The 17,744-nt window shown below is 52.7% G+C and overlaps 4 protein-coding genes across 4 annotated transcripts; 3 read left to right on the forward strand and 1 right to left on the reverse strand.

Annotated features, from left to right (window-relative positions):
- Nucleotides 1-827: 827 nt before the first annotated feature.
- Nucleotides 828-2,739, forward strand: NECHADRAFT_34779 (uncharacterized protein; the record flags this gene model as incomplete). The annotated part of the gene is made up of 7 exons (XM_003043883.1): nucleotides 828-941; nucleotides 987-1,331; nucleotides 1,381-1,600; nucleotides 1,648-1,730; nucleotides 1,780-1,823; nucleotides 1,866-2,529; nucleotides 2,617-2,739. Coding segments are annotated over 7 exons (1,593 nt in total), but the record flags the coding sequence as incomplete, so codon positions are not given.
- An 8,099-nt stretch (nucleotides 2,740-10,838) lies between these two features.
- NECHADRAFT_91425 (uncharacterized protein) lies at nucleotides 10,839-11,846 on the reverse strand (the record flags this gene model as incomplete). Its single annotated transcript, XM_003043992.1, has 4 exons — nucleotides 10,839-10,887; nucleotides 10,936-11,171; nucleotides 11,244-11,485; nucleotides 11,534-11,846. The coding sequence occupies 4 exons, from the start codon at nucleotides 11,844-11,846 to the stop codon at nucleotides 10,839-10,841; spliced, it is 840 nt and encodes a 279-aa protein (XP_003044038.1).
- A 583-nt stretch (nucleotides 11,847-12,429) lies between these two features.
- On the forward strand, nucleotides 12,430-14,757 carry NECHADRAFT_76965 (uncharacterized protein; the record flags this gene model as incomplete). Its single annotated transcript, XM_003043884.1, has 4 exons — nucleotides 12,430-12,456; nucleotides 12,577-13,879; nucleotides 13,934-14,531; nucleotides 14,592-14,757. The coding sequence occupies 4 exons, from the start codon at nucleotides 12,430-12,432 to the stop codon at nucleotides 14,755-14,757; spliced, it is 2,094 nt and encodes a 697-aa protein (XP_003043930.1).
- Nucleotides 14,758-15,195: 438 nt separating this feature from the next.
- NECHADRAFT_99434 (uncharacterized protein) lies at nucleotides 15,196-17,590 on the forward strand (the record flags this gene model as incomplete). Its single annotated transcript, XM_003043885.1, has 2 exons — nucleotides 15,196-16,611; nucleotides 16,657-17,590. 2 exons carry the CDS (start codon nucleotides 15,196-15,198, stop codon nucleotides 17,521-17,523), a joined length of 2,283 nt encoding a protein of 760 aa, XP_003043931.1. The 3' UTR covers nucleotides 17,524-17,590.
- Between the last annotated feature and the right edge of the window lie 154 nt (nucleotides 17,591-17,744).

The following is a 17,744-nucleotide window of genomic DNA, read 5'->3' on the forward strand; positions in this document are numbered from 1 at the left end:
CACTATCCGAGTGGCGCTGCGGAACTTGACTTTATTGGGGAATGGCTGGCCCCTCCTCAAGATGGAGACAAGTTTCTCTACTGTTCTCCATCTTCTCTCTACGCCCGACTGTTGAGGAGAGAACAAGCGAGTGCTTTAATGCCCAGCCCTACGGGATAAATACGAGTTTCCGATATCGAAAGCCGATCAGGTATCCGTTACCCGTTTATTGACCGCAAATGTCCATTGTGATCGACAGCTTGGGTATCTGATGTTTGCCCACTCGTTAGGCTGGAAAAAAGACTCATTTTACCCTTCCGCTCTGACCATGGCGTGAAGCGTTCATCTCAGGGACGCTAAGGGGAAAAACAAACCTGTGCTTTGGAATTCACGCTCAGTGTGCGAATGCCTTCATGGCGTTTGACATCTAACCGGGTCATCAAGGCTGGCAATCTTAGGATAAGATCATCTCCCAAGCATACCGACATGCATGAATCCTCCTTGATATCATCTCGGGAGGAGAATTTTCCGCTCTCTGCAAATCAGAGACTCATGCAGGAACACGCTTCAATGTCAGCACGGGATTGTATGTAGCCGGTTCCTTCAGCTGGAGAAGCCATCAGGACTAGCTTCAGGGGTCCCGGCGCCAGCTGCATCTGGACTCGCCAAGGCGCGTTTTGGGGCTCCCCCACCAGATAGAGGAGGGCATTTTACAGCCTCGAACGAGGCTTTTGAGCCTGGTCCTTTACTTTCGGAAACTTCCTTCTGTGTAGTTCTTGTGGTTGTGATTCCCCTCGGTTGAGGGTGCCGTTCCTTTTCTCCTCTCGTTGATATACACTCGTTGTAGTTGGGCCATGAAGCACTTACACGGCCTCTCGCTGGCTACTCTAGTCGGCCTGGCCACCTTTTCAACCGCCGCGGATATTTCCTACGTGACTGACCTCGAAATCTTTACATATCTGGTATGCCTCTTGGACAAGCACTCGAACGTGATACTGACCCCTTAGGCGCCATGTGTGTCCAGCGCCATCTCGTACAATGTCGCGATGCAGACCTACTCGACCATGTGCGGCGACTCGGAGACTGAGCTGCAGAAATGCATCTGCTCCACCAGATTCAACCAGGTCGCGTCTTCCATCTCGAGCGACGTCACGTATAGCTGCGGTTCGAGCGCGAGCGATGATCTTTCGAGCGCGTCCAAGTTGATGGACAAGTACTGTCATCAAGACAAGGACATTACATTCTTTTCTCCGACGACGAATGTTGTCGAGGCGTACATTACCGATCTGCCGGAGCTGGCTTATCTGCCGCCATGTGCGCAGTCAGGAATCTCATATGCCGTTATTGGAGTGGTATGTTTGAAGAGTTGGGGGTTCATGTTCATGGCTGACAGAGGGATAGGCTGCGTATCGATGCCCTGAAGCGGCCGAATTGAATGCGCCTTGCGTCTGCAACAAGAAGGACGTGGTTCACGACATCACCGAGACACTCAAGAGCTCAGTCAAGTGGTCTTGCTCCAACAATCAGGATGTCACCTCGGCGCAAAACTTTTACAGCGAGTTTTGCGCAATGAATGACGGCACTACATCCTTTGCGACTCCAAAGGGTCCTCCTGGAGATAGTCAGTTATGCGGCCTGCTTCAAAACTCATATGCTGACTTTGTGTAGTGTCTTACTATATCACCGCTTTACCTCAGTATCAGTCGCTTAACAAGTGTGCCCAGAGCGGTATCGAGTCTGTTGTCTTGGGGGTAACTATTCCTACTTGTAATCTGCTTTCTCTCGCTGACTCGACTATAGCAAAGCTCTTGGCTATGCGGCGAAGGACCCCAGGAACTCGCCTCGTGCGTTTGCATTAAATCCGGAATGTCCAAGGATATCTCGAGTAGTCTGACCTCATTGGTCAAGGGTTACTGCGACAGCACGAATATCGGCAACGTGACTTCAGCTGTCGATGTTTTCAAGTACTACTGCAGCGCGGCTGAGAGTTTGGTTGTTGCTACTGTTGGTGAATCCATCCATCAGTCGTACCCGACTGCGAGTTCTGGGGCTGGTGCTGGAACTGGTGCAACTGGTCCTGTTCAGACGGGCTCAGGACATGCGACTTTGACTGGCAGTGATGGCCTTCCTGAAGAAACTGGTTCCTCGGGTTCGAGCGGTGACGACAACAGTACAGAAAACGACAAGAACAAGGACGAATCAGGAGGGACGAATATCGCACCGATCGCGGGTGGAATTGCCGGTGTCGTGGTCGTCGCCGCCATTGGTATTGGGTTGTTCATGCTCATCCGACGAAGACGACAACGTCAAGCTCGAGGGGTAGAAATCTCGAACCCTGGCGACGGTCGTGGTGATGGTCCTCCAGAATACACCGGCCAGCCAGAACTCATGGGCAACAGCGAGTACATCAAGGGTCATTACGCACCACCAGCCGTATCCGAGCTCTCATCAACATCCTCCCCAAAACCAGAACTATATGGAGGAAAGCCAGTCGTTGAACTCCCACCTAACCACGCACCAACCCCTGAGCTACAATCTCATCCCGCCAAGGTACCCTACGGCCATCCATCACCACAATCCAACTACGTCTCGCCAATGACACCCCAGAACCCCCAACAACCCGGCTGGGGAGGCCAGCCCGTGTACGAATTCCCCTCGAACCCAGCACCGACGTATAATCCGCAGTCAAACATGGGATTTCAGTCTGGACCCGTGGAGTCGTATGAGCTGGACTCGAATGTTGGACGGTGGGCAAAGTAGATTGGTGTAATGGTGATTATCTTTTCTGAGCCGGCGTTGGGATTGGGTTTGGAGTAACGAGTTACAAAACCGTTGGATATGGTAGACTCGGGTGTATATGGCTGTATTATGAGATGATTGACCACGTAGATAGGCGTACTTTCTAACTCGTATTCTTATGACTGTACGATCGAGGTCAGGGTTTGTAATGTGTGAGGCTCGTGTGCGAATTATTCCCTGGTACATTGAGATCTTAAAGTCATGGAATGGACATGGGAATGTTTACAAGGTTAGTAGCTAGTATCTTAAATACAGTTCTGCCAAGCTGCATTGCGCTCTAAGGGGAATTTCAGTGGTCACATGCTCTCAGTAAGATAGGTGACTATCGATAACATGGGGATGGAGCGATGAATGTTCACTATGGCTGTGAGGGTGAATAGGGGCCATATTCAGTCCAATTAGGAGCTCACTTTGAAGTTAATACACTGTGTCAGGTAGCAAGTAGGTTTCTCCGGAGCTGCTGGTAGCTTAGGGCATCACACAATCTTCATTGTCGTGGCATACATATGAACTCATGAGCATCCATTTTAGTGAGGCCCCTACCTACCCTTGTCACCGTAGTATACAATAACTAGACAAAATAGATATTTTTATTAGATACCCAATACTCCCTATTGTTTGGACATTCATCAAGCTAGGCTATTGTTACGTCTTGCACCACAGCTCGTATACCATAAGAGATCAGGTGTGGCGTTTTGCCCTGCTGCACACTGTTTGGATTAGATTCCTTTGTTCATCATCTAGGTATGACCCATAGCGGTCTGGACTTAGAAACCAACAACGGGATCGCATAGCCAATGGCAAGGAAGTGTCTAACAGATTGCTCTTTGTTCCCCAAACTTGCTGACGGTGGAGACGTGTAATGCAAGGGGTAACATCACACTGAGCCCACCGACTGTACTCTTATTTTGGCTTTGAAGGTAGAACAATAGTATTCGAATAATCAGAGAGATACATTAGGTCCTTAAACAAAGACAAAAGACAGACAGAACTCAATGAATTCTTTTGCTACGACAAAAAAGCCCATCAAGCTCAGTGGGTGAATACAGGGTAGTTGGACGGAAAAGCAATTCTCCGACGCCAGCGCAGCTCCAGCTCCAAGTGGCCCGTGCACGTTGCTCCTCAGACAGCAACAGCCTTGGGTGTTGACTTTCCAAAAACAGTGTCTCTAGATCTTCAGCCTGGAAGCTCCAGCCAGATTCTTTCACTCCAACAACGAAATTCTTTCCTTTGTCGGAGATCTTTCATCAACATCACCCACACTCATTCTTCACGACGCCCGATACTTAGCGACGCGATCAATCACGTGGATCTTTAATCAAAACTGCCCTTTTCGACGCGCAGCTGCGGGAATGACGAGTGCCGCGATCTCAGCCTGATTCGATCACCACCATGGCGGCCGCGGATGTGGACACGGGCTACATCGCAGGCCACCTTGGCCTCGATCAGCCTGTTCTGACGACCCTGGCGACCGAGCCGACTGTTGATCTCGTCAACATTCTCTTTCAGGCTATTGCGGCCAAGGCGCACGAATTCGACACCCTGTACGCTGAGAAGCTTCAGACAGACATCGAGCTAGAGAACGCGGTTCGTAGCTCCGAGTCGCGCTCGCAAACGTCCAAGGCTACCGCCGAAAAGGCCCTGAAGGACGTGGAAGAGGCTAGACAGCTTCTCAAGGACGAAGGTATGTGTTGGTGGGGATGCGCGAAGCGAGGTTACACGGTTGTTGACATTCATCCTCAACGCAGAAACTAAGCGCCAATCCGTCGAGAACGAACTCCAGGTCTTCAAGGCCAAGAAATCTGACTACGATGCCGAGATCAAGTCTCTCAACGACAAGATTGAAACCCTTCAATCGTCGAATCGCACTAACCTGAGCATCATCGAATCGAACAACAAGCGCGATCAGACCATCACTGAGGAGCTCACCAAGCAGCACCAGCGAAATGTCGAGCTCGCACGCGAGATTACAACTCTGCAACAGTCTGAACAGAACGCCAGGGGTCAGCTCAACAGCGCCAAGTACCGAGAGGAATCGCTCCAGCAGCAGCTCGACCTGGCCCGAAAGAACAGCGAATGGCTCGAGAATGAACTCAAGACAAAGAGCGACGAGGGCCTCAAGTACCGAAAGGAAAAGGGCGCCCGCATCGCCGAACTTCAGCGCCAGAACGAAGACATTCAATCCGAAGTCGAGGCCCTGAAGCGAACCGAGCAGCAACTCCGCGACCGACTTGATGCCATGCAAGCCAAGGCAGACGAGGCCCTCGTTAAGCTGCAGAAGCAGGAGGGTACATTTGCTCAGACTGTCGAGAGTTATAAACATGAGCTTGAGGACCAGCGACGCCTTGTCGACATGTCTGACCAGCTCAGCAAGAAACACTCGGAACGTGTACGCGACCTCGAGTCTGAAAAGGAGCGCCTCAAGGACAACTACGAAAACGAGATTCGACGTATCCGAGTCGAGCTTGAGGAGGAGCGACAGAACTCGCGCGCAATGGAGGAGCGCATCCAGCAGCTCGAGTCAGAGATTGACGGACTCCAAGTTCGACTGGAGCAGAATGTTCCCCCACCCGAGTCTGCACCTGCGACTCCTCGTCCTAACGGCATGCTACGACCTTCATCTCCTTTCGGAACCCCGGCTTCCATCCGTAGCAAGGGTGCGATGACCGCGACGCAAGCCATTGACCAACTCTACCAGGTCAAGGCTCAGCTGGCCAGCGAACGACGCCGCAACCAGCAGCTCTCTGAAGAGCTTGACGGCATGATGTCGGCACTTGAGGCCAAGGCTCCAGAGATGCAAGAGCTGCAAGCCGAGTCAGAGACTCTTCGAGAAGAGATCACACGCATGTCGGAGCTGTCGCAACAGAGCTTCGAGGAACGAGATGCTGCTCGACGTGCAGCGCGAAAGGCAGAGGGCGCACTTGCGACGGCACAGTCCGAGAACAAGATCATGCGCACTCAGCTCCGTGATCTTGGAACCCAGATCCAGATGCTCGTGTTCAACATCTATGCCATCGAGAAGGGTATGGAGCAGTTGACTGATGAGGAAGTTTTCCGCCTCAAGCAGCTGGAGAAGGGCGAGATTACCGAGGAGGCTTTGTCTGACATGTCCGACACTCACCAGTTCATCACCCAGAAGCTGGTGGTCTTCAAGGATGTCCAGTCACTGCAGGCCAAGAACGAGGAGCTCATGCGCATCACCCGAGAGCTTGCTGAGCAACTTGAGAGTGAGGAGGCGCTTGCGGCCAAGCATCAGGCCAAGGAGGATCACGACATGGTTGAGAAGCTTCAACAGGAGCTGGTGCACATGATAGAGGAGACCAAGTCCATCAAGACGACAATGGAGAGTTACAAGATGGAGCGAGACATGTTCCGACGACTGTTACAGCAGCGAGGTGTTAACGGTGACGAGGCAACCATGATGCGTCATTCTCTTGCCGGTGGCCAGCGTCCACCTTTGGCCAGCATCGAAGCGACTGAGCAAACCGAGGCTCTGAATGAGGCCCTCCGCAAGCTCCAGGGCGAGTACGATAGTTTCCGCGACGCCCAAGATGGAGTTCGCAAGGATATGCGAGATCAGATCGACAGCCTCTCAGCCGAACGAAATTCGCTGCAGACAGACAAGGTGAAGCTTCACGCTGAGGTTAGACTTGAGTCTGAGCGACGAGAGATGTTGCACACCAACTTTGTCGCTCTCCAGGGCGAGAACCGCGAGCTTCAGAAGCGCAACCAGACCCTGTCGGAAACCGCCGCCAAGCAGGATATCCGAACCCAACAAGTTGCCGAGGAGCTCATTGAGGCCAAGGGCTTGCTCGACAGCGTGCGAAATGAGGCAGCCAACCTCAAGGCCGAGAAGAAGCTTTGGAAGGATATTCAAGATCGACTCAGCAAGGACAACGAGAACTTGATAGAGGAGAAGAACCGACTCAACAACCTCCTTGCGACACAGCAATCTCTCGAGAACGAGCGTAATAGGACCGAATCCGAGACACGACGCAAGACCCAGGCCAGGATCGAGAGTCTGGAACAGGAACTGAGTGATACCCAGAGGAAGCTGTCTTATGAGGCAGAGGAGACCAAGAAGCTGCAGCTTCGGAAGGAGTTCGAGGCCAAGGAGGCCCAGAAGCGAATCGACGAGCTCATGGCGAGCCTCAGCCAAATCCGGGAGGAGCATGTCGCTGTTAAGACCAGCCGAGACCATCTTCAGGCTCGTGTCGATGAGCTCTCTGTTGAACTGAGGAATGCCGAAGAGCGTGCTGGACGTCTCCAGCCCCGACCTACGCCAAGACCCGGCACGATCGAACTCAGCGAACAGCAGCAGCAGCTTGAGGCTGAGATCCAGGAGCTTAACGTTGAGATTTCCGACCTTAAGCGAGACTTGGACATGGCCAACACCCACCTTGAGAACGCCAAGGCACAAGCTGAGCAGTTCAAGGAGCTCAGCCAGGCCAACGAGGAGGCACTGGAGGATCTGCGAGCATCTCAGGGTCAGTATCAGCAAGAGATGGAGGCACTTATTGAAGAGAAGGATTCCAAGGTCAAGGAGCTCGGCCAACGACTTGAGGACGTGTCTGCTGAGTTGTCTCGATCCAACACTGAGCTGTCGAGCCTACGGGATTCTCAGGGCGAGGTTGCGAGAAGGTACGAGGATGAGAAGGCCATCTTGCACGAAGAGGTGAACCGACTCAAGGAGGAGAGCGCGCGACACTTGGAGGCTACTCGATATCATCAGCAAGATCTCCGTTCCCAGGCTGAGATTGCCTCAAAGGCCCAACAGGATTACGAGCAAGAGCTCGTGAAGCATGCCGAGGCTGCCAAGCTCGTTCAACAACTGCGAGCCGAGCACAACGAACTCAAGAGTGAAGCAGCTTCCCTGAGATCTGAGGCAGAGTCTGCCAAGGTTACTCTGGCGCAGAGCGAAAGCTCATGGGAGGATCGCCGACAGCAGCTGGAGCAGGAGATGGCTGAGCTTAAGACACGACGGGAGGATGTCAACTCGCAGAACAAGATCCTTCACCAGCAGTTGGAGGCCTTGACTTCGCAGGTTGCAGCCCTTCAGCAGAGGCGTAACGAGAATGACGAAAACGAGGATGAGAGAATGTCGCCCGTTCCTATCGGAGATGCGACTGAGGGTCTCCGTGAACTCAACAGCTACCTTCGACGCGAGAAGGAGATTCTCGAGGTTCAGTACGACCTCAAGGCCCAGGAGTCCAAGCGTCTGCAACAGCAACTCGAGTACACTCAATCTCAGCTTGACGAGGCGCGCCTCAAGCTCGACCAGGAACGCACCCAGGCTGCCCAGAGTGGCCGGACGTCGATGACACACCAGGATCTCATGGAGAAGTTGAACGAGCTTAACCTCTACCGCGAGAGCAGCATGACTCTCCGAAACGAGAACCAGCAACTGAAGGATCAGATCACGGAAAAGAACATCAAGATTGAAGAGATGGAGGCACGAATTCAGCCACTCGAGGCGGAAATCGACACGCTCAAGACACAAAAGTCCTTCCTCGAGGATGAGATTAAGCAAATCCAAGAGGATCGCGACCGATGGCAGAAGCGCACTGAGGGCATTCTGACCAAGTATGGACGAGTCGACCCTGCTGAGATGGAGCAACTTAAGGAGAAGATCACCAATCTGGAGACGGAACGAGACGCCTTGAAGCAGGGTGAGGAGCCCCTCAAGGCCAAGGTAGCCGACCTCGAGAGCACTCTTGAGACAGAGCGCAACAACTGGAGTACCACTCGCGGCAAGATCGTGGAGCAAGCTAAGGAGCGATCAAGGAAGCTTACTGGTGAGAAGAATGAGGCCATCCAGCGCGCCAACCATCTTCAGGAGAACTTGGACAAGGCCAACGGCGAGCTTGAAGGTGTCAAGAAGCAGGCCGAGGAGTTTGGTAACCAGAAGACTGAGCTGGAGCGCCAGATCCAAAACTTCCAGAAGGAGGTGGAGCAACTACGACAACAAGCGCAGTCTGCCCAGTCAGCGCCCACACCCGCTCAGCCAGCCGAGGGTTCTGTTTCTTCAGAGATTGTGTCGCAGCTTGAGCAGCAGCTGGCCGATGCCCGCAAGAAACTTGAGGCCATCAACAGCCAGAAGCAAGGAGCCGAGCAGCAACTTGAGACACTCCGCGACGAGCTGCGAACCGCTGTCTCTGAGCGGGACGAGGCCACCAAGAAGCTGCAGGAAGCAACCGAGGCCGCAAAGACTGCAACTGGTGTACCAGAGACACCTCAAGCTGCTCTCCAGGCTGGCGACGCCCCTGCACAACCTACCAACGGCATCTCTGACGAGGAGAAGAAGGCTTTGGAGGAGAAGGTCACGGCTGCTGAAGCCAAGGCGGCCGAGTTTGAGCACAAGGCGAATGAGGTGGAGGCTAAAATCCAGAGCACGATCAAGGAGCGTTCCGACCGAATGCGGGATACTCTCAACGCTAAACTTAGGGAAAGCCGAGCTCGTATGGAGGAGGAGTACAAGAAGAAGGACGAGGATCTCAAGCTCAAGTTTGAGCAAGAGAAGCAAATCTGGCTGGCTGAGAATGCTACCACGAAGCCTGCAGATGCACCAAAGACGGAGCCTACCGAACAGCCCCCGTCAACACCAGCTAAGGCTGAAGCTTCGGCTATCCCAGCGACACCCGCATCTGTTGGTCCGGCCGATCTGTCTCAATTGGACGATGCTGGTATCCGACAGTTCCTCTCGACCAACCCAACAGTCAAGAACATTGTTGCGGCTAACATCAAGAAGAAGCTGGAGGTGGAGAGCACCAAGCTGAAGACTGAGCTGGAGTCGACGATCAAGAACGAATATGAATCGAAGATCACGTCGGCCAGGGAACAGGCCCAGCTGATGGAGTCTAAGAAGTCAACGTTGCGCATTAACATGGCGGAAAACAAGCTCAGATCTGCGAACGCCAAGATCGGAGTTGTTGAGAAGGCAGCGTCCGAGACACCGCAGAAGCCTGTTGTTGAGGTTTGGGAAGTGGCCAAGACGGCACAGGCACCGCCTCCCCCGGCTGCCGCAAAGGCGACTGCTGCTCGTGCTTCGATCGCCAGTGTTCCTCCATCTCCAGCACCTGCAACACCTGCTCCTGCTCAAGGGACTCCAGCCCAGGCCCCGGCGGCGACACCAGCTGGAGCAAAGCCGGCACCAGCTGCTCAGCCAGTAACAAGCGGAATTCCTGCACCCAAGACAAGCAATCCGTTTGCTGCCGGTAATGCTGCCGGTACCGATATTCCGAACCCATTCGCCCCCAAGACTGAAGGCGCAGCGGCCGGTAAGGAAGGACTACCTGCGGCACCACCTCAGCAAACTCCTCAGCAAGCTCAGCAGTCAGCGCTCCCACAGCCAGTCAGGACTGGACTTCCCATGCCTCGCGGCGGTGGCCGTGGTGGCAGAGGTGGTACCTACACGCACCCAGCTGGACGAGCGGCTGGTGGTGGTGAAGACGGTGGTGGACGCGGTGGTCGTGGAGGACGTGGAGGACGTGGAGGAGGACGAGGTGGACTGAACCCTGTTGCCAATGATTTCCAACCTGGAAACAAGCGACCAAGAGGTGATTCAGAGGTTGGAGGAGGAGCCAAGCGAGCTCGCGGGGCGCATTGAAGACGGGACGAGTAATGGGAGTTGGCATGTACAACAAAGAAAATACGCATCCATGTATCGCGATTTGACATTGAATGCAGGCAGACGGGTTTGGGATGAGGCATGGTTTGCAAAGGATGTTACAGAAAGCATTGTATCTTTTTTACCACTGGGGCTCCTCTACGGACAACAAAAAGACAATTTCCTTATTTTTATTGATATGAAGGGTTATGGCTACAAAGACAAGATCGTGGAGAGATGGGGTTGTTTTGTTCATGTATCTAATGCTTATGGGGGTTAAGATAAATGGAGATGTCCCTTGTTTTGGGGTAGTATGCTTGCATTCATACAACTGCTTGACTCTTCTATGTGCTGTGTTGAATCCGTGGTCGTCGAGGCGTCGTGTGATATCCTTGAAGTCGGCCAAGGCCTGTTATTCTTCCATCCAGTTTCCTCCCAGGTGGCTTGACGAATTCTAGCTTCCAAGATCTCCGCTCACAAACACAACTAGTACAGCAGCATATCTAAGACGGTTAGCAAGAAAACACTCTGTGGTAAGTCTGTTCACTTACGCCGCCGTAGCCCCAAACACTTCTGCTCGCCTCGCGTTGGTCAGTAACCCAACGCTAGCTGCAAAGATGATGGTGAAGAGAGCGATCAAGCCCAGCTTCAAGTTGTCCGTCTTTATATTGTACAGAACAACAATGGCGCCGATTAGTAGTAATGCTGCTAATATGGTGCTGAGGTATGAGATGAAGGCTGAGATCCTCTTGCCTGACGCATAGCCTACCGAAGAGCTTGAAGTAGCCTTGTGATGATCTTTGTCCTATCGTTGCTTGTGAGCCTGGAACAGTGGAAATAACCATGGGGAAGTACCTACCTTGAACATGAAGCCAAAATAGTCCTGGACAAACATGGTCAATCTGTCTGGGGGTTCCGCCGTGTGTAGAACGACCAAGTCATCGGGATCATCGTACAGACTGGAACTATGCCCGCCAAGCATCGGCCAGCCCTCGGCCCTTTCAGGTCCTTTGTGGAAAAAATTGTTGCGAAATGCCTTGAGCGTCTTTCTATCTGGGGGCGGTATTGTTGCGAGGGTGCTCTCGAATATCATGGCTTCTCCTGCATAAGTAATGAGCATTCATCCGGGGCTAAGGTTAGATCTCCTACTGTAATCCTTTAGAGTTATTTTGATCTTGTCTAGTAACTTCATTCGATCCGACTCCTTATCGTTCCTTGCCTTGTATTCCTCCCAGTTTCTCAGGGACTGCAGGACCTCCATACCCCTGTCACTGTCTTCGCGATCATATTCGTCGAGTCTTGCTTCTAGCTCTGCTAGTTCGCTTTGCAGTAAGAGCAAGTTTCTTGCTGCTAAACGGTTGAATCTCTTGAATATCGTCGATGTTCCATCTCTATCACTTGCGATGAAGTTGGCCAGAGATGGAAACCCATCTACATAACGTATTCGCCTTTGCGCTTCCATGTCTCTGTAAGTACAAGCCCCTATATACCCCAAAGTCGAGATAAGTTGCAGTGGGCGTCACTTTGCTAGAGGAGAAGTGGGCTCTCTGGTGTTTCGAAACTTGTGTGTTTCTCTCTGATGACGGAACCAGATATTCGGGGAGGACTGGTGTTTGCCTTTTTGGGTAGCTTAAAGGATATTTTATTGTTCTCCGGCACAGTCACGGCGGGCTGCTCAGCATTGGTGCTGAGAATCAGGCTGCGCTGAACATCAACCCTCACGTGCACTCATGCATGTCCGCAGAGCCCAGTACGCCCAGCGAGGAGCCTTACCGCATCCAAGCGCCTGATTGGCAAAGAGTGAAAATCTTTCGCAGCTCGGCTTTGGCCTCACCGACACTGTCAGGGTGGCTTAGTTGTCGGGCGATGGTTTATTACCCCAGTGTTCCACCGGTTCCTTCAGCTGCGTTACTGCTGTATTCTTTCTGTTGAGTTGCTCTGAGGCTACGGCCGCAGCGTTTTGACCAAGTTCCACCGGTTCCTCCAACTCAACCTCGTCTTACAACAAGCCGAACATTGATAGGGCTCCAAGACCTTGAACCTCGATGGGGGACTATGGCCCAGACGAGTTCGTGGGCCTCGCATCGCCGCTGCTTGTGCCAGCGCAGCCGGAGTCGCTGAACTGGGGAAGCGACGATGGAATGGGCTTCGAGGATATCACGAATAGCGTAGGTGTCTTGTTACATTTCTAGTTGTACATGTCTTCAAGTTCCAGAGCACTGATTCAAGACTTCTTGCAGGAAGCGTCCTGGAACCCAGCCGCTCGAGATCGAAACCTATCCCATGCATGGGATGACAATACACAGCTGAGCCTGACCGAAAAGAACCGAGATATAGCAGGTTGGGTAGACACGATTTATGTGCCCTTGAAGAATCCAAGGCCTTCTTGGGATGCGGCAGCTGAAGTGGCACGAATGGCTTCGCCACTCAACGATCTGGGCGACCGAGACAAGACTGAATCCCTAAATCGCGGACCACCTCCGAAGGATGATCTCCAGGCTGAATTGGAAGCGCTGGAGTATCCTGAACCTCCTCGATCAAGGAGGCAATCTACCTTGGGCGCGCCGCAGGCTCGTAAAACTTCTCGACCAAGAAGGGTGAGAAAACGCTTTGGTCTCCCTCTCCTTATGGATCATCCCTCAGGAATATCCGAAGAGATCATGGCGTGTCCGGACAGCGGTTCGGATGAGAACATTATATCTCTCGATTTGGCGAATACCTTGGGACTCAAGATAGAGCAGACCAGCTCCGATGATCCGAGACAATTCGCAGTCGCAAACGGGAAGATTGTCACAGCAGTCGGGCAGGTCTCTACCAGGTGCAGCTTTGCCACTGGGGCCCCTTCAGCAACCGCGAGTCTTGAGTGTATCTTCCATGTTTTCAACACCTTGGCCGTTCCTTTGATCATGGGTATCGACTTTTTACAGCAGACAGAGACCCTGAGCATTCACAAAGATCGGCTCGTCGAACTGCCGGGCCCAGCCATGCAGTCACTGAGAGTGAATAGCGTAGGAAGACCCAAGAGGAGTTTGGTTTGTCGACTTGACGACCATGTGGGCTTTGCTACCGTTGATACCGGATCAGACTTGGATCTCGTCAGCCCCGAATTTGCCAAGTCCGGAGCTTACAATATCGAGCCTGCGTACGAGCAAGTCGAATTTGCAGACTGCAGCGTAGGCTACATCTTTGGTGTTATCAGGGCTTCGCTTGCCGTGGGAAAAGCAAGCTGCCGGGGATTTTATCCACGTGGGGAATCAATTGACCTTGAGCTCTTCGTTCTGGACAACCTTAACGCGGACATCCTTGTTGGCCAAGACACAGTTGAAATCCTGGATGTCTTTAATCTGCACAGCGAGTCGCTCATTCCCAGCATCCCCCGACTGGGAGAGTCCGAACTCAGCATCATTCGTCACATCGGAGGCCGGGAGCTGCGCACTGTGGATATATGGAACAAATTGAGAAGAATATTTGGCTGCAAACTATTACGTCGCCCCGGTAAGTTTGGGGACTGAGTGAGTTCATACTGGCTCGGAGCTGATTGCATCTCAGAAGAGGGGACTGGCAGCGTTCCATCCCAAGATGACCTTGACCAACAAGAGAATGCTCGACGGGAGCGTGAGCGAGCCAGAATCGCGAAACTTTCCGGCACTCTCAGAGATCAGCGGCAATATGTGGAAGACAGGAAGATTGAAGCTTTTGAAACCGCAAGACAAATGCGTGCCTCCCCTAGCATTCAAGATTCGCTCGCCGCCATGACGCCCAGCTCTCCAACGTCATCCGTCTCACCGGGCGGCGAGAGTTCGAGGTCGATGGCTGCGGACGTTGGCGATAGCGAAATCACTCGCATGAGAATTGAAGGCACCACCAACCCCCCGCCTATCGAAGGCGGATATAGGTGCACCTTTGAGGGGTGCACAGCTCCGCCTTTTCGAACTCAGTGGCTTCTCAACTCTCACACCAATGCACATTCCTCGGCAAGGTTGCATTATTGCCCCGTGGAAGGGTGTCGAAGAGGCAGAGGAGGGAGGGGATTTATAAGAAGGGATGAGATGATTCTCCATGATCTGGCGCATTATTTAGCTGGTTATTTCTGCCCATTTTGCCCTGATAGAGACCACAAGCATCCAATGCCAGTTGACCTGCAGCAGTAAGGCCACCGACCGAGAACCTGGTGAGAGCTCGAAACTAACAGTATTTGACATTGTAGGCACGTCCGTCTACACCACCCCGACCAAGACACAGACGATCCAGTTCTTCAACAAGTATTGGCCCGACAGCCCGACGGCCCGACAGCCCTAATAGGGGAACAAGAGGGAGAGGTCAACCCCCTTGAGGGTTTATGGAGTTCGTTCCGAGTTTTGGATGGTTCTTGACGGCCGGGATTCGGATCATCAAACCGCGGCTGAAAGTCCGCGACGTGACTACTTGTTTGTCTCAAGGAGGGATGTACGAGGGGTTCAGGGCTTTTTTGACTAGTCTATCTTTACAATATCTTTGAACTTCTGAATTGGGAACGCCTATTTAGCCGTTAATACAGTACAAGCAAAACATTTGCCATGACGGCTCTTGGAAGAGGAAGTGCCAGACGAGAATGCTTTATGCTTGGTCGTTGTCGGTGATCGGCGAGAATATTTGCCGACGAAAAAAAAGTCGGAAAAATAAACCGGGGCAGTTTTTACAGATTGACCTTCTACTCCATCACAAGCACAACTTGAAGCTTCCGCCGTGGAACCGAGTCTCGACAGCAGGAGTAACCGGCCAGCAACAAAAAGAAGGAGCGCCTTGATAATAGGCGATCTCTGGATCATCCGATGGTCCCCCCGGCAAAGAAGCGCAAGCTTCCCGCGACCGGCCCCGCCCCGAAGCGATCCAAGAACATCTCCAACTCCAAGAAGAAGACAAACAAGGCGTCGCGTCGCGCTGTTGACGCATCCGCTCTTGCTTGGAAGTCTGTCGGCGAAGATTTCGGCGGTCTCGAGGTGATTGAGGGCGTCGACGTGGTCAAGGATGGGAGTCGGGTGCAATTCCTGGTGGCCGGCGAGACGAACACGATAACCAACGACGACGATAACGACAACGACAACGAACATGCGGACGAATCTTTTGAAGGGTTTGGCGACGACCCTGTGGAGGTCGGGAATATCGATTCCGGCAAAGCTGGCAGTGGTGAAGCTGGCCTGGAGGGCGAGAAGTCTGAAGCAAAGACTACGACAAAAGAAGAAAAAACCAGCAAGAAGAACAAAAAGCAGCAGCGCAAGTTGGATGCCAGCAAAAAAGAAGACGAGCAGCTGGTCAAGACCCAGAAAGTCGTACAAAAGTCCTCTTCACGGGGGGGCAACACGTTTGACGCGCTGGCCGATGACCAAGACCAAGAAGAAGACGTCGACGTGGCGGCCTGGGTTCCGCTGAACCTCTCGCCGCAGATTCTTTCCGCTATTGCCAAGCTTGGGTTTACCAAGCCGACACTAATTCAGGAAAAGACTATTCCTGAGATTGTGTCGGGCGAGGACGTTATTGGCAAGGCGCAGACTGGTTCAGGAAAGACGTTGGCTTTTGGTATTCCTATGGTTGAGAAGTGGTTGGAGTTGTATGAGCAGGGTGTTGAGAGGACTGGACCTATGTCTGTGGTTCTTAGTCCGACAAGAGAGTTGGCAAAGCAGTTGGGCGATCATCTCAAGGCGCTTTGCGATGGCTTGTCGAATGCGCCATATGTGTGTGTTGTCACCGGTGGATTGAGTATCCAGAAGCAGCAGCGACAACTGGAAAAGGCGGATATCGTTATTGGAACACCGGGACGTCTGTGGGAGGTTCTCAGCGGAGATGCGACTCTGCAAAACACCTTTTCCAAGATCAGGTTTCTGGTTGTTGATGAGGCGGATAGACTGTTCAAGGTTGGACAGTTCAAGGAGGCCGAAGATATCATCGGTGCTCTCGATGGAAAGAGACCTAGCGATGATGCCGACAGCTCTGATGAGGAAGATGATGAAGAGGAGGATGATGAGAGGAGTGCTCGACAGACGCTCGTCTTCTCGGCCACATTCGACAAGGACCTGCAGACCAAGCTGGCAGGCAAGGGCAAATCTACTGGAAACGACGAGGAGAAGATGGCATATCTGATGAAGTGCCTCAAGTTCAGAGGTGAACCCAAGTTTATCGACGTCAACCCTGTCAGTCAAATGGCGGATGGTCTGAAGGAGGGACTCATTGAGTGTGGCGCCATGGAGAAGGTGAGTTCTTACACTACAAGATGGAGGACGATGCTAACTTTTTAGGATCTTTATCTTTACACTGTTCTCATTCTTAACCCCGGACGACGAACCCTCGTCTTTACCAATTCCATCTCGGCTGTTCGTCGTCTTACACCTCTTCTTTCGAACCTCAATATGACGGCTCTACCCCTTCACTCGCAGATGGCGCAAAAGGCCCGTCTTCGTTCCCTAGAGCGTTTCACAGCTGCGCGAAACTCTGTCCTCATCGCCACCGATGTCGCGGCTCGTGGTCTTGATATCAAGGAGGTTGATCAAGTTCTGCACTACCATGTGCCACGATCGGCAGATACGTATATTCATCGCTCGGGTCGTACGGCGCGTGGCGAGTCGAGTGGTGTCAGTGTTATTCTTTGTGCGCCTGACGAGGTTTTGCCGACGAGAAGACTTGCGAGCAAGGTTCATGCGGAGCGTAGCTCGGGTGCCAAGAGGGAGCATTTTATCCAGACGCTTCCTGTGGATCGCAAGATGGCGTCGCGACTTAAGCCTCGGGTAGATTTGGCTAAGAAGATCGCGGATTCTGTACTCGCCAAGGAAAAGGCTCACAGCGATGATACTTGGCTGCGCAATGCGGCTGATGAGCTTGGAGTCGAGTATGACTCTGACGATCTGGATGCCGTCAACGCATCTGGTGGAGGTCGAGGCGGACGTGGAGGAGGTCGTCGGAGAAAGGAGCAGGCTGCCAAGGGCTTGACAAAGGCCGAGATGGGTGCTCTCCGGGCGCAGTTGAGAGAGGAGCTCTCACGAAGAGTGAACCTGGGCGTGAGCGAGCGATACATTACAGGTGGTAGAGTAGACGTAGGTGCCCTGCTGAGAGAGGGCGAGAAGGGGGGAGTGTTTCTCGGAGGCATGGATGGATTGGGGTTTGAATAGACAGGCAGGCCAGTATCTTAAAAGCAGTTTTATTTCATGACTTGCTCTTTCGTCGAATCTCTATGCATGCGTCGAGGGGTGGGATTATTGTTGCTCCCATCCATTGTGGTTTGGGTCGTTGATCAATCATTTTGATGTCGTAGTTGAGGAGGAAAGCGGCCATTATGAGCTTTAGTTCATGAGCGACAAAGAAACGCCCAGGACTAGATAATTGTTAGTTT

This window comes from Fusarium vanettenii (assembly GCF_000151355.1).
Source record: "Fusarium vanettenii 77-13-4 chromosome 2 genomic scaffold NECHAsca_26_chr2_2_0, whole genome shotgun sequence".
Lineage (NCBI taxonomy): Eukaryota > Fungi > Ascomycota > Sordariomycetes > Hypocreales > Nectriaceae > Fusarium > Fusarium vanettenii.